This window comes from Physeter macrocephalus, chromosome 20 (genome assembly GCF_002837175.3).
Source record: "Physeter macrocephalus isolate SW-GA chromosome 20, ASM283717v5, whole genome shotgun sequence".
NCBI lineage: Eukaryota > Metazoa > Chordata > Mammalia > Artiodactyla > Physeteridae > Physeter > Physeter macrocephalus.
Window position 1 is genome coordinate 50679093 of NC_041233.1, and position 16793 is coordinate 50695885.

Consider the following 16793-nt stretch of genomic DNA (forward strand, 5'->3'; position numbering starts at 1 on the left):
TTTTTTAGTTTGGGAGCTTTCCTTGGGACGCCTCAAATCATTTCCCAAATCAAGAGTAGACGACTGCGCTTAAGTGTTATATAAATCTATTGACTGATCCTAGTACACCTTTCGGTTTGATGGATAAGAGCAGGCAAATAAATATTTCAGCACATTTCACAGAGATGGTAAAGAATACCCAATGTGAGCTTTTACTTTTTTTAACCTCTATCTTATTTAAAACATGCACTACTATACCTTTTGAAATACGTAAACGTCACAGCTCAATACTGAAGGATAAAACAAATTATGGAAAAAGACAAAAACAAAAACCCCAAAGCAAAAAACAGAAGCGTACTAACAACCAACACCTCACTCTCATCAACCTTAAACGGTATCATCTGAAAATGTTCCTTCACAGGAAAATATTTAGGAGAAATGAGAATCAAAGTAAAAAAATATGGTGGAGGTGGGGTACTACCCTCAGAAGGTGGTGTCCAAGAGACTCACCCTTTGATTTAAGCTCTGATAACAGACTCCCAGGACCTTCATGTCCAATGAGATGACCAAGATAATGACCAGGATTTGATTTGTAGTATTTCTGAAGGTCAGGTATGGGAAATGTCACGTAAAGATTCCTAATGTCCTTAATGGGTACTATTTTGTAAAGTTGCTGGGGAAAAGATAAAACAAACAAATCACAAAAGGTTAGCTATGTACAACTCCTACCGAATAAAATACTTACAAACTATGAAGAATAGTGATTGTCAAAAAAAAAAAAAATACCGATTTTCATGGAAAAATCCCAAATTCAGGAGAGAATCAACTGCCAGAGAAAACCATACTGACCACACAGAAATAAATGACCTGGGCTCTTTCTTAGTGGGATTTCATTACAGTTGGTATGCAGGCCATGTTTGGTCCCCTTGACCATGCAGCTCAATACTTTTGGATACTTGCCTTCTGGCACTGGATAACAGCTTCTACAGTCTGCCAAGGTTATAGCTACCAAAACTACTTTTAACATGCAAAGATCAGAACATATTGTTATTTTTTTGGTGATACACGTCCCTAATAAATGTGAAATTGATTTGATTTGATTTCAATATAAACCAAATATTAAAACTATATAAATAATGGAACCTCCAAAAATGTTCATGTACTCTTTGGTAAACCAGGCATATATTATATCCATAAATTTAAAAAAGAAAAAAATACTAGAAATACATGCACTTACTTTAAGATGTTCTTCTTGGAAAGGATGTTCAGGAAATTCTGGCAATGGGACATTTTTGTTCTCCACTTCAGAAAATAACTTCACCACCAGATCAGTCAAGTCATCTAAAGATTCTACAAGAAAACAGACAATGGAAACAGAACTTAAACTAATCATAACACATGATGGGTAGTATTTAAAAATCTTAGGATTATATACACATATATAAAATCACTATGTTGTACACCTTAAGTTTTTTCTTTTTTAATAAATTTATTTATTTTTGGCTACACTGGGTCTTCATTACTGTGCATGGGCTTTCTCTACTTGAGGCGAGCAGGGGCTACTCTTCATTGCAGTGCGTGGGCCTCTCATTGCGGTGGCTTCTCTTTGTTGCGGAGCATGGGCTCTAGGTGTTCAGGCTTCAGCAGTTGTGGCACATGGGCTCAGTAGTTGTGGCTTGCAGGCTCTAGAGCGCAGGCTCAGTAGTTGTGGCGCATGGGCTTAGCTGCTCCGTGGCATGTGGGATCTTCCCGGAGCAGGGATCGAACCCATGTCCCCTGCATTGGCAGGTGGATTCTTAACCACTGCGCCACCAGGAAGTCCCTGTATACCTTAAATTTATACAATGTTATATTTTAATTATATCTCAATAAAGCTGTGGGGCGGGGAAGAAAACACCTTACGATCGCCTGAAAAAAATCTCAGGACTATTAAAAGGAAAACCTAGGAATTTTTTTAAAACTCCATCTGATAAAGTTGAAGCATTCAGTAAAATCCCACCAGTGCCTATATAACTTCTGAAGCTATGCAGTATTGATATTGACTATACCTCACACATATCTGCCTCTTTATACTTTAAAAAACTGTTTTACAAATATTATCTTGCAATAAATTTCAAACAAATATTGGAAACAATAATAGAATAATGAGTGGCATTTGGAAACTGACTATTTTATCTATGATTCCTAAAAGGCACATACGAAACCACTAGCTGACAGATTATAACATTAACTTTATAAATAGACACAGTCTAAACCCATGGCAAAAAGTAAAATATTAGAGTTTTTAAGTAATTGATTTTGTGGGGGAATAGTATAAAATGGTGAGAAGAATCCTGGGTGTTCAATTCTAACCCCAACTTCACCAACCAATTATGTCAAGAGACTATTTGGACAAACTGTTTAACCACTCCAGGTTCTATAAAACATGAAAGCTGGGGGTTTCCCTGGTGGCGCAGTGGTTGAGAGTCTGCCTGCTAATGCAGGGAACACGGGTTCGAGCCCTGGTCTGGGAAGATCCCACATGCCGCGGAGCAACTAGGCCCGTGAGCCACAACTACTGAGCCTGCGCATCTGGAGCCTGTGCTCCGCAACAAGAGAGACGGCGATAGTGAGAGGCCCGCGCACCGCGATGAAGAGTGGCCCCCGCTTGCCACAACTAGAGAAAGCCCTCGCACAGAAACGAAGACACAACACAGCAAAAATAAATAAATAAAATTAAAAATAAAAAAAAAAAACCATGAAAGCTGGGTAGGATGATCACAAGTCTCTTCAAGGTCTAACACTACATGATTCTGTACCATACTGTGTCAAACTCATGCAAAGATTTGTAATGGTTGATAAGATTATATAGCCACTTATGTGAAGTTCTTCTATGTTATCATCTATCTATATTTTTAATAGACAGTTGTATTTGCAAAAGTATGAGATGTTCACTGCAACACCATTTATAACAAAAATAAAAACTGGAAATGACCTAAACATCTATCAATGTGTGCATGTTATGAAAAGTCTGTATATTGGAATATTATGTAGCCATTAATGAGGGAGAGGTCTGTATGTGCTGATATGAAAATATCTCCAAGCTCTATTAAGTGAAAACCACAGACTTCAGTGCCATGTAGTATAATCTCATTTAATTTTTAAACAGACACACATAAATCCAAGTATATTAACAAAATTCTGCTTTTGGAAGTATAACAAAAAATGATATAAAGTGACTATTTTTGAGGAGAGGGCACAGTGGTCATAAGGTAGGATAAAGAAGAACATGATTTCCATTTTATATCCTTCTGTATGGGGTAAATTTTTTTCTGTGCACACATATTACTATTATTCTAGAAAGAAAAAAGTGGAAAAGGTTATCTTTTTATAAACAAGATAACCACTCACCTTGATTCTGCTTCCTCAAAAATAGGTTATTTATAAATGGTATAAACATTCATTACTTGTTACTGTCAGGAAGCATTTGAATCGAATAAGAAATTTCCCTTGATATTGTAGGACCCATTTTGAACTTTTCCATGAACTCTCTAAAAAGCACTTAATCACTATATGAGAATTGCCTATAGCTAGTATGAAGTTCTCTTTTAGGCCTATGAATGTGGGCATGTGCACTTTATTTATAAAACATATGTATTTTTACTTTAATTTTTTTGACATGTATGAAGGACCCTAAAACGTCCAGAGCCAAATAAAAGGCCAACCTGTGGCTGTTTTTATATGACAAGTGAACTCGGGAATGAATCGGGTGTATTTGGAGCAAGAGATGTCGGAGACATCTGACATAAAGACAAAAAGAGACACACAGATGGGACACGTAACTGGAAACAAGATGGGCAGTCAACAATGATTTGTCAACCTGAAGTGCTGATGACAGCGAGGCCCTTTAGAGCAAGGTTCTACTAGGGTATGCCTTTCCTTTTAGAAGCTAAATTCACCATGTAGCTTTTTAAAGGTAAGGCAGCTGTACAATAATGCACCATCTGTCTTCACTGTGAGCTACCAGAGACCAGGTAACTGAGTCCCATTCATCTTTACATTACCAGGACTTGGCAATCCTAGGGTCTCTACTTGACAGTTACCTATTTGTCAAGGGTCCAGGTAATTGGTGCTGCCACAACTAGAGGGAGGACTCCGTGGGAGAAGAGAGAAAAACTTTTTTGTCCCTTTCTGACAGAGATCCTTCCACATGGTTACTCTTCCTCTCCCCTCCTCCTAGAAGAAGGAGTGGATTATCTATTAATCCTTTAAGAGATCCTGTTTCCTCCACACACCACTGTACTGTAAGGACACTTCTCCCAGACATGTCATCAAATCCACTGAGCTGAGCACAGGAGGTCAGTCACACTGGGAGAGGGAACTGGAACAAAAAACTCTTTGTCTCTTTCAGATGCTTATTCTGTCATTTCCACTAAACCAAGAACACTGAGGGCAGGGCTTATGTATGTGTCATCTGTTGTCATTATTACTTGCCTAATAAGTGCTTATTGAAATCATGTGTTTTATCTCAAGATGACATGGACAAAAATACAGCTTAGAAACCTACTCCCAGGACTAGGCTCTAAATACCAAGGGATATTTTTTAACACTCTTTAGATCTACCTACCTTTAGAAAGCACACAGGATTATAACATACACTTTTTATTAGCCTTACTCCTTGGACCCACTTTATATCCTTGTTCCTATTACCAAGTTAAAATATATATAGTTGTTTATTTTCTACCCACAAAAGTAACATTTGTCAATAGCAGAATACTCTGAAAAACAAAAGCAAAACAACAAAACCAAAAACAAAAGAAGAAAACAAAAGTTGCCCATAAGCTCATGATTATGGAATGCTGAAAGTAGCTACCATTTATGGAGCATTTACTGTGTTGCCAGGCACTATGCACTTTTTCTGCATTATCTCTATTAAACCTCACAACAGGTATGAGGTACCACCTCCATTCTACAAATGCAAAAACTGAAGTGCAGAGAACTGAAGTAACTTTGTTAGCTCATAGCCACTATATACTGAGTAGGTGGTGTATTAGGAGTTCAAACCCAAGCTCTCAGACTCTAGAGCATGAGTTCTTAACTACTATACCACATTATTAAATTTCTGGTATATTTTTCTACTTTGTCTTATGTCTCCCATTTATGTCTATTAGAATTTTTTAGAAATCCCCAAATGGGATCAGATAGCACACAGTGCTTTTACAGAGTGCTTTTGTTTTCTATTTAATACAATAAGAATCTTTTCCCAAGTTATGAAAACACTGTTATGAAACTATTTATCCATTCAATATTTACTTACCGAGTACTTATGATGTGTCAAGCACTAACCCAGACAAAGCAGTGAACAAAACAGTTACTGTTCTCAAGTAACTTACATTCTGGTACAGCAGACAACAATAAAGAATATTTAATATTTAAGGTGGTGATAAATGTTTTAAAGAAAAATAAAGCAGGTGAGAGGAGAGGAAGTGGGAGGAGGGATATTATTTTCTATAAGATGCTCTATTATACACCTACAACATTCCTGTTTAACCAATCTTCTGTTAATGAGCATTTAGCTTGCATCTAACTTTTCACTAATAAATACTATACTGAAACATCCTCGTACATCACCTGTTTGAACAACTCTTGATTATTTCCTTAGATTGCACTTCTAAAAGTAAAAATGCGGCTTCCCTGGTGGCACAGTGGTTGAGGGTCCGCCTGCCGATGCAGGGGACACGGGTTCGTGCCCCGGTCCGGGAAGATCCCACATGCCGTGGAGTGGCTGGGCCTGTGAGCCATGGCCGCTGAGCCTGCACATCCGGAGCCTGTGCCCCGCTACGGGAGAGGCCACAGCAGTGAGAGGCCCGCGTACCACAAAAAAAAAAAAAAAAAAAAAGTAAAAATGTTACTTTTTAGGGCGATGCATCTTGTTAAACTGTCCTCCAGAAAGTGTGGAGGAATTGCATAAATTGTATACACCACAAATACAAAAGAGCACCTCTCCTCATAATGGGTATTAGTTAAAACAAAACCCAAACCAAAATTATGGTAATTTAATAGGGAAACAATATCAAACTGTTGCTTTCTAATAGTTTTCCTAGTTTATAATCATCTGTCTTTTAATTTTTTTTTAGTTTTTTTGAATTTTATAAGGTCAAATCTCTCAATTTTGAATTTTATACTTCCTTTCCTTGCTATTAATTTATATTTTCTTCAGGTCTCCATTTAAAATCACCTAAGCTTCTTTTTAGAACAGTGAGTTAAAAACAAAATTCCCCTCCACATATTCTTCAACAAGATCATTTTCAAAAGCCTCTGAACAGATAAAAGGAAGTGTCTTATATCCTTCTTCCAATACTTTGAAAAAGCCAAAGTGGAAAACTAAGATTATCCAACACTATGAAAAAATTATAAGGATTCTTACCTCGACCTAAAACACAAATAGCCATTAAGTTGGATGAATAATAAGTGGAATGGAATTTCAGTAGCTCCTGTCTTACATCAATGCCTTCTTGGTTTGGTCTAGTCTCTAGAGTATATTTGTTACCTGAAAGGAAGGAAAAACATTTCTAAGAAAAAGCAAAATATGCGAATTTTAAAGTCTTGTAATTATTACTGACATTGCTATTAAGGTAAACTTAAAAAATAGAGTCCAAACAAACACATATAATGATTAGTCAAATATGTTTGACCATAACCTGGATAAACAGGATAGTATAGTACAAACTAGTAACATTTTAATCTATAGAGAGTTTTCCCTCAAGAGCTTAAAGTGCCTTATAAAAATTATACTTCTTAAAATTCCTAAGAGATAGTAGGTATTATGAGCACTTAAAAGACAAAATGAGATCCACACGGCCTCCATTCACACTTACTTCCAGTTCCCTAGGTGCTCCGTAATTAATTGAACATAGTCACTGAGGGATCTTTTTGGAACTTGCCAAGTTACTGGTGGAAAGAAATGTACTATTCTTGGCTGAAGCATTAAATTTGTGATGTGAATTCTCATGAATTTGATCTACACCGGTACAAATAGGATGCAATGCTATTTTTGTAAGTCTCAAGCGATGTACATAGTGTACCACTATGAGATCTCTTATGAAATTTAATAACTAATTCAATTAGGATAAAATATGCATGTCAAGCGGGCTTCCCTGGTGGCACAGTGGTTGAGAATCCGCCTGCCGATGCAGGGGACACGGGTTCGTGCCCCAGTCCGGGAGGATCCCACATGCCGCGGAGCGGCTGGGCCCGTGAGCCATGGCCGCTGAGCCTGCGCGTCCGAAGCCTGTGCTCCACGACGGGAGGGGCCATAGCAGTGAGAGGCCCCCGTACGACAAAAAAAAAAAAAGAGTAAAGGTTTGATTTCTATTACATATTTCTGTTGATAGACTAGAGCCCTCTCTCATCCAGCACAGTTCTGATGAAAAAAGTATGATGGTTGGTTTAAAAAAAAAAAAAAAAAAAAAAAAAAAAAAAAAAAGCATGTCAAAAGCAAATAGTCAAACTCTCTAAGTAGTACATTTCTAATAAAGATCTTGCCATTTAAAGGCTGGGAGGTGGAATTTCAATGATTGGTATCTCTCTAAAAATGGCATCTTGACTAGAAACACCCTAAGATCTAGTATAATAACTTTTATTATTGTTCCTGCTTATACTATTAAGTGGGCTACTCTTTTTCACCTGCATAGATGAAACTATGGCAGAACATGTTCTTGATGCGTTCTTTCCCCTTGGGTTATTATAATGGCTGATGAACTGGCATTGGGAGAGACCCCTTCACTAAACTGGGTATCTAGAGAGAGCCACCAGATGGCGTTCTCAGACCCAGTCTATAGCCGTAGAGCTAAAGATTCTGAGCCAAGATTCATGCCCCAGAATGCTTCAATTAACAGATCTAGTGGAGTGTGCAAGAAACAGTCCAGCAAGTACTCATTAACCTTTCTCTAGTCAGAAAGCCATCAAATGTACTCCTATTCACTAGCATAGCCTGCTAATCAAGTCTCCAGGTTCTTTATCAGTCCTCTCAGTTTCACTAAAGATCCAGTTCAACTCCAGATCTGCTCTGCTAGGGGTCCTAAAATACCCCCTCATTCTACCCGAGGAATCCAGGTGATCTAAAAAGTATCCAGGGTCCTAACTCCTCAGAAAAAAAAAAGGAAAAGAAAAAAAAAAAGGTTTTTGCTGGGTAATGGTTTGAAGTTCTCTCATATTAAGGTAAAGCTTGAGTATTGATGGTACCTCCCTTTTCTACTAAACGAAGGTTATAAAAGCCTCAGTTCCAGAGAGACTAGTCCTTAGAGCTTCCTTACTCATTTATACTGCCAAGCTCAGAGTCCTACAATATGTGCATCAAGATCCACACACTGGAACACCCAAGTTTGGAGAAATTACGTTTTACTTCAACAGACTATAAATGTGATAGTGTTAGATAGAAATCAGATTTTCAGTCTAAGTGTGATATGCCTATTCACAATCTGGTCAATATTCTGGTTAAAAAAAAAATCTCAAATCAAAGTAAACAAAAACGAAGATCATGGCCTCCATCTAGAACTTAAAATTCTTTCAGTTTGACTAGTTCTAGCTCATTCTGCTTTGATTTTAATGTACCTGAATATCTCACCATTCTAATCCTTACCCTTTATCTTTTGATTCATTTAAAAACACAGAGATAAAGCAAGAACATACCCCAAATACACTAAGACATGTATCACTGGCCAAATACTGACAATGCTAGAGTAAAAAGATCCAGAGGACCACAACAGAATAGTATACCACAAAAAAAACGAAGAATCCACTGTTGCATCCACATGCAACAGCATGGAGGAATTTCACAACTTTAAGGTTGAACAAGAGAAGCCAGACAGACACAGAAGAGTATACACTGCATCATTTCATTTATATAAAGCATAAAAACAGGCTAAACTAAGATGTGAGTCATGAAAAGTCAGAACAGAGGTTATCCTTTGGTGGGTGGATAGTGACTACAAAGGGGCACAAAGAGGTGCTGGTAATCTGTTTCTTGACTGGGTGCTGGGTCCATGGTGTACTGAGGTTTTGAAAATTCAGTGAGTTGTACATAAATATTAGCAGTATATTCATTCAACTGATTCTTCAAATAGCAGCAAAGTAAAAACAACAACAACAACAACAATTTATCAGAGCCACACACACTTTTCAGTATATGTATTATATTTCAACAAAAAGTTAAAAGAAAAATGAGCCAAAGGAGCCACTCTGTCAACAGCAACCTGACCTACCTAAGGTACAAAAATCTAGTGATTCTGTATCTCTGGCCAAACTTCTAAACAGAGTCCCAATCACGTTTGTTCTGAAAAGTGGCTTTTAGCCACAAATAGATACCATTCTGTGAATCTACATATTCATTTATTTGCTACCTAGATGCTTTTAGGCTTTCTAATATATGATGACACAAGGAAACTGTGGTCTGTTTGGGAACACAGCCCAGAATGGCAGTCCTGTATCCTTAGAAGCTCCTGAATCAGAAAGAGGAAAAAGTTCTCCACTATTACTCTCTTGGGGTCAGGATAGTCAGCTCTTAATACACTGACAGAAAAACATGAATATTAAGTAAAAATGGGCCAAAGAGTCAGGCTTCTTATTAAGTTTATTAGCCCCTTTATAACAATTTTTTTAAAAAGTTTTTAAAAACAAGAAGGCTAGCTATAGTGGAAGTTCTCAAGAAAGTTAGTTGAGGAAATGGAAGGAAAAGCAGGACATAATGCACAGAATTCCATAATTAGTCCTTAAATTACTGAGTAGACTCTGTTACTATCAGTGCCATCATCCCCAGGTAGGGAGGTACAGAGGAACAAGTACTGGCTTTGGTGTTGGCAGAGCTATCATCAAATCCAGGGTCAAATGTCTTCTGGCTGCATGACCTTGAAGTCACCCTACTTCTCTTAAGCTCAATCTGCTGTCCTGACATTGGCAGACTTATATAACACCAAATTAAAAAAAGAAAAAGGATGTAAAAAAGCATAAGACTAATATTTAACAACCAATAAATAGAACAGAAAGTCTGATGACACCAAGTGTTGTGGTGATGGTGAAATGAGAACTCAGACACTGCATGAGGGAGTGCAAACTGGATCAACCACTATAGGAAACAACTTGGCAATATCTGTGTAATCTAAAAGATGTACATATCCTAATATACAGTAATTCCACTCCCAGAATTCCACTCCTAGAACCCTAGAGAACTGTGTACAAGGAAACTTGTATAAGAACGCTTATAGCAGCGATGTTTCATCAACAGGAAAATGGATAAATAGTACATGCATTCAATAAATTTTTCAGATAGCAGCAAAAAATAAAAATAAAAAACTTATCAGAGGGGGCTTCCCTGGTGGCGCAGTGGTTAAGAATCCGCCTGCCAATGCAGGGGACAGGGGTTTGAGCCCTGGTCCGGGAAGACCCCACATGCCACGGAGCAACTAAGCCCGTGAGCCACAACTACTGAGCCTGCGCGCCACAACTACTGAGCCCGCGTGCCACAACTACTGAAGCCCACGTGCCTGGAGCCTGTGCTCCGCAAGAGAAGACACCGCAGCGAGAAGCCCACACACCACAACGAAGAGTAGCCTCCACTCGACGCAACTAAAGAAAGCCTGCGTGCAGCAACGAAGACCCAACGCAGCCATAAATTAATTAATTAATATATTAAAAAAACTTATCAGAGGCACAGTCTCTAATATGGATAATCCTTACAAATATACCACTGAATGAAAAAATACAAGTGGTAGAGATTACTCACAATAAAATACCATTTTTATAAAACTAAAAAAACTATACAACATATTGCTTAGAAATAAATGCATGACTTAGCAATGTTTTATAAAAAAAAAAGCATGGCAGTGACAATCACCAAACTTAAGAGAGTGGTTACCTCTCGGGAGCAGGGAGAAAAATGCATTGGAGAAGTTTACAACAGATGTTCAAACTGTATTAGTAATGTTCTGTTTCTTTAAGTAGTGTGTAAAGAATGATCTGGCAAATGCTTTTATACTGATCTCTTTTATGACAAAAAATAAATCTGTAAAAATGTTACAGAATTTAATATAATACTTGACGTACAGCAGAAAATAGGCAATAAACAGTATCTACTTCTGTTACGATTTGAATTGGAGGAGGGATTCCTGGCTTCTGAGTACAGCACAGAAACCGTTCCACCAAAGCAGGGAAGAAAGCTCAGTAAATGGTCCAGATGACTTTCCTCTACCTAAGAATCCATATGTGGAGAACAACGTGAACATGGCTGGGATAACAGATACCAGTTCAGTCTCTAGACATACGCTATCCTCATTTAACACTAATTCAGCCGGGTCATTTATATCAAATTAAAATGCTGCTACAAAAATCTTGAATCCTACCTTTCTGGCTCTCTCACCGTAAGAGTGAGCTCCAGCAGAGGCTTGAGGATGTCAGGGTTTCTGACCCACTGGGACCTTCCGCTCTGGGCCTGCCAAGAGAGAGCACTGGCTTGGCAGTTGGGAAATTCAGGGTTTCCCATCCTGACTCCATCATCGACTAATTAAGCAACCTTGGAAAAGTCTACAAATATCTCCAAGGCGTCATTTATTTTATCTGTAAAATGGGGGTAATATGGGTACATGCCCAATTGTTAAAAGCAAGGGTCAATCCCTGACTCCTTCGTTTACGAGCTGTGAGATAAGTTTCTTAACTTCTCTAAGCCCCAGTTTCTTTTTTGGTAAATAAGAATAATAAGAGAACCAACCTCACAGGATTTCAATGAGGATTAAATGAATAATCTGTGTTAAGGCTCAGCATAGCATCTGTCAGACAATAATTACTTAATAGGAACTTGGGTTGCTGTGAAGTTTACGGAAAGTGATAACGGATATGAAGACGGTTTTGTAAATTGTAAGCTCAGGAAATTTTATTTTATATTTTCATCATAAGAACTATAAATTCTATTTTAAAAAAAGCTTACAAACTCAGTACTAATGTATATGAGTGCTGATTTTCAAGTAAATAGAATGTATTTTCCGGGAAAATTCTAAAGCCAGCCAAATATTTCTTATACTCTGTGGAAAGGACTGAGTTTGAAGTTTTAGAAATGTGTTTTAGAAATCAAAGCTGGCTCCAACTGTATGTCTCATAAGGTTCTCAGGGAAAAGTCATTTGATAGTTATAACCATGAAACTCTTAATTGTTCTCTGAAAACCCGAGATTCTGAAGGTTAGGTTAATATATCTACAGTTAGTTACTTGGAATTATTATAACCTCTTTTTTCTTTTTAAGCTCTTTCTTCTTGCTATAGCAATCTTCTAAAAATCCTGGAAGAGACCAAAGCCTTTGGAGATACATAAATTTTCCTAAAAAATTAAAAACGACAATTCTCCTGCAGCTGGGTAAGTACATGTAAGTACAAGATGTGAGTTACAAAAGAAAAGGGGACTTGAAGTGAAAGCCTCTTAAATGCCATAATAAAGCACCTGTACACTTGTAGTTTGCAGTAAATTTCTAATTTTCCATAGACACATTTCCTAGCAAGGAAAAAAAAAAAAAGATACTAACAAAAGCCAGGGGAAAATTTGGAGAATAATAAATGACTAAGCGGGCTGAAACATATCAAATATTTTTATATCTATGAGTTTATCATGATACTAAAAAAACAAATTAGTCATCATTCAAGGATGCTAGGGAACCAACTCAATATTTTGAAAATTGGTAAACAAAGGGAATGAATCAAACATTTGTCTTGCCTTTCCTATAATAATTGTACCACTGGGTAGGCAAAAGTAGAAAAAGAGATTTTCTTTTTATAGTAGTATTCAAGCAAATCAATATGAGAAAAAGCAATAGAATCAGAATTAGAGAGATGATGCATCGAGGATGGTTGCAACATCATAAACAGGAAACTAGACATTATATGCTCCTGATGAAAGACTATATCACCACCTATGAAGCCCTCCCCCAAAAAAGACAAACATGAATCTGATCAAGCCTCTATATCCAACTGCCAATTTGTGGAAATACAGAAGACAGAGGAATATGTTAAGCTACACTGTTGGGAATGCAATCAGCAAAAGCTAGGCTGTGAAAAGTTCTACACAATAAATATCCTGATTCTTCAATAAATAAATTCCAGAGGGTCAAAGGGAGGGAGCAGAGGAGAGAGATGAAGAATGAAGCTGTAGACTAAAAATTTAAAAGACACATTAATCACTAACATTTGACACTTAAGTGGATCTTTATTCATATAAACCTTTAAAAATTATGACTTTTATGAGACAACTAGAAATTTGAACACTACCTACATAGTTGATGATATTGATGATAGTGGTACTTTTACCATGTTTTTTAAAAGTCATTATCTTTAGAGACATATATTGAAATATATGTGAGTGAAATGATATGATGTCTGGGATCTTTTCAAAATAATATGAGGGGGTGACTGGGAATGCAGATCAGACAGGACTGGCCAGGGGCAAAGTGATGTATACACAGGGTTCATTATAGTATTTTGTCTACTTTCGTACATTTTAAATTCTTCAGTTAAGAAGAGGAAGGCATGGAGGGAGGAAAGGGAGAAAAAAGTAAAGGATTAACTTTTATTGGGATCTAATTTTGTGTGTCATTATCATCATCCCAGGGCCAAGAAATGTTCAACTACCTTCTGGTTCATATTTCGCAATATTTTTTTTGGTCCTAATCCATTTTCCTACTCCTTCCTACAAAAGCATCCATTATTATGGCCAATAACAGCCAAGGGCTCACTCCTTGGTCTTTGCTTCTTGTCATGGTTTTGGGGGTCAACCTAACATTATCACAAAGAACACAGGCTTAAGAGTTCAGACTGATTTGATATTGAATCCCATAACCTACACAGACACTTTTGCTACCACCCTCCCTCTCTCCCTCCTCCCTGTATTCCCCACAAGGCTATGAAACTTTGGTCTAATTATTCTGTCAGTATTAGTTTTGGCATCTGTCAAATGGGATGATGAAAATTTCAGTATTGTGGTTAAAGTTAAGTGAAATCATATTAGGTAAAACACCTACCCAGTGTGTGGCACTTAATACTCATACAATAAATATTGTTCCTTTTCTTCTTGAGTGGCTCTTCCTCTACTTAAGAAAATCCTACCCAATCTTCAGGAAAATTCAATTTGCATCTCCTCTGAGATCCTGGAGAATTTAATTTTAGGCAAACCTTAAAGCAGGTAGAACAGTAGTTAAAAGCACCAGACCTGGCTCCAGCATTCAAAAAGCTGAGTGACCCTAAGCAATTTAATTACCTTCTCTGAAGTCTTAGTTCACTCATCTATAAGACAGAAATAATAAGAGCACATACCTACTGGGGATATTGTGAGAACTGAGTTAAATAATCCAGGCAAAGTGCTTAGTAGAGCACTCAGTAAAAATTAGCAAGGAGGAAAAAAGAGAGAAGAGATTATGATCCTGGAAAATCAAATCTGAGATTATACTCCAGTGAAATCCTGGGTTTGACTTGCCTCTCCGACTAAACCAGAAACATCTTGAGTGCAAAGCCATTGATTGTACTTCTTTGCATTTTCTAATGCACTTTACATGTAGAGGACCTTTAAAAATTACTTGTCAACTGAGAGAGAGAGATCATCTGAGCGCACTTATAACACCCTATTCAGATTCTTATGATCCTGTGGCACGTGCTACAAAACATAACTGTCACATAATTAAGAAAGAAAAACATCACCCATATCTAAATACAGCTCCACCCTCTATTTCCAGGCACTCTCCCACTTTGCCTTTTATTCTGTCAAGGAGGGCCTGTTTTGTTTCCCTCACCCACATCCTGACTTCCTTCTTTTATTTCCTTCTCAGCTGACTAAACCCAGTTGCTCCCACAGTGTCTGTGGGGTTATGATTAGAGAAACAGATCACCAAAGAATAACCAGAACTAAGTTTTCCCTTTCCTGTTCCAAACTACTTTTAAAAATTCAAGTGCTTCTGCTTTTATTCCATGGAGACGCAGAGAAAAAAATTTTTTTAAGGCAACAGGGCAGAGAAAAGACATATAATTTATCAGGAACTATGGAACTAAAACTAAAGGCATATGTGAGTGATAAATGAAGCGGCAAAGGGAACGTGGTCACCAACCACTGGTTCAGTCTAAAAAGAGAGCAGGAGAACAACACTTCTCTAATAACACTGCCCAACAGTCAGTTCACCAAACCCACTGACTCTTCAAGCAGCCCTGGCTGCCCCTCAAGACTTCATGGCAAAGACCTTTTCAAAGTTTTGCTGTCTTTCACAGCTTCTGATCCTCTATTATATTGTTATTACGGAGGCTACTATCATTTACTGAGCACCTTTATGGCCAGACTTCAGGCTAACCACTTCACACACACAACCTCTTTTAATCCTCACACCAACCTGACATGGGAGGAAACTGAGGCTTACAGAAGTTAAGAAACTGGCCCAGAGTCTCTCTCAGCCATTCAGCGGTACAGCAAAGATTCAACCTCAGCACAGCCCACCTTCAGAGGACAAAACTTTACATCACGTAGGAATATGCTAGTAGGAGGTGGGATTCCTGGCTGAAGTCTGAGGCTAGGAGGATCACACGTGGAGTCAATGAGACGCGTGTGCGGAGAACAGAGTTAGCACATAATATCTACAAAAATGACTTTCAAACAAAGTAAATGACTCAGAACAGCCTTTGCCTATTTCTCTAGTGAGCTGTTTTATCTTTTACTTATTTACTTATAGAAGTTCTTATCTGCTATATGCTTTGCAAATATCTTCACTGGGTATGTGCTTGTCTTGTTTTTGTGTTTCTATTGAACAGAAATGTTAAGTTTTAATGAAGTCAAATTTATCTTTAAATCTATGGTTTATCTTTACCTCTAAAAATATGGTTTGTGCTACGTGTGCTTGAGAACGCTTTTCCTATCTTAAGACTTTTAAAAATTCTCGTATATTTTCTTCTAAAAGTTGTATAGTTTTCTTTCTATAATTAGGTCCAATCAACCTGGAATTTATTTTTGTGCATGGTGTGAGATGAGATCTAATTTTACTTACTTCTACATAGATAAGTAATTGCCCCTGCACCAGTTATTGAAAGGTCCATCCTTTACTTACTCATTTGTAATGTACCTCTGTCTTATGTCAAGTCTCCATACCCTTGTGGATATGCTTCTAGGGTCTATAATCTATTCTACTGTTACCTTCAGGTATCCTTGCACCAGTTCCACTACTGTGACAACTAAAATTTTGATATCTGGTAGAAGTAGTGCCTTCTTTGTTGTTCTTCAAAATTATCTTAGCTATTCTTGGCCCTTTACTTTCTTATTAATTTTATAATCAGATTATAAGATTATAAAATAAAAACTTCTAGGGCTTTCAAATGGCACTACACTGAATTTAGATAAATTAGGGGTGAAATAACTATGTCACGTTGAGTTTACCCATTTATGGACATGGTTTATCTTCCTGTTTCCTCAAGCTTTTTTTTTTTAAAATTTATTTTATTTATTTATGTTTGGCTGCATTGGGTCTTTGTTGCTGTGTGTGGGCTTTTCTCTAGTTGTGGCGAGTGGGGGCTACTCTTCATTGTGGTGTGCAGGCTTCTCATTGCAGTGGCTTCTCTTGTTGTGGAGCACGGGCTCTAGGTGCGCAGGCTTCAGTTGTTGTGGCACGTGGGTTGTAGAGCGCAGGCTCAATAGCTGTGGCTCGTGGACTCTAGAGTGCAGGCTCGGTAGTTGTGGCACATGGGCTTAGTTGCTCCACGGCATGTGGGATGCTCCTGGATGAGGGCTCGAACCTATGTCCCCTGCATTGGCAGGCGGATTCTTTTTTTTTTT

The 16793-nt window shown here is 37.7% G+C and overlaps 1 protein-coding gene across 4 annotated transcripts in view; it reads right to left on the bottom strand.

Moving 5' to 3' along the window:
- The window catches only part of IDE (insulin degrading enzyme), a 116466-nt gene that overhangs the window by 41070 nt on the left and 58603 nt on the right, over positions 1-16793 (bottom strand). For all 4 annotated transcript variants that reach the window (XM_024121182.3, XM_028482098.2, XM_007108705.4 and 1 more), the window contains exons 5-7: positions 6386-6508; positions 1217-1329; positions 490-652 (exon numbers count right to left, since the gene is read on the bottom strand). In XM_024121182.3, coding sequence (XP_023976950.1) covers positions 490-652; positions 1217-1329; positions 6386-6508 — 399 coding nt within the window. The remainder of the gene's footprint in view (positions 1-489; positions 653-1216; positions 1330-6385; positions 6509-16793) is intronic.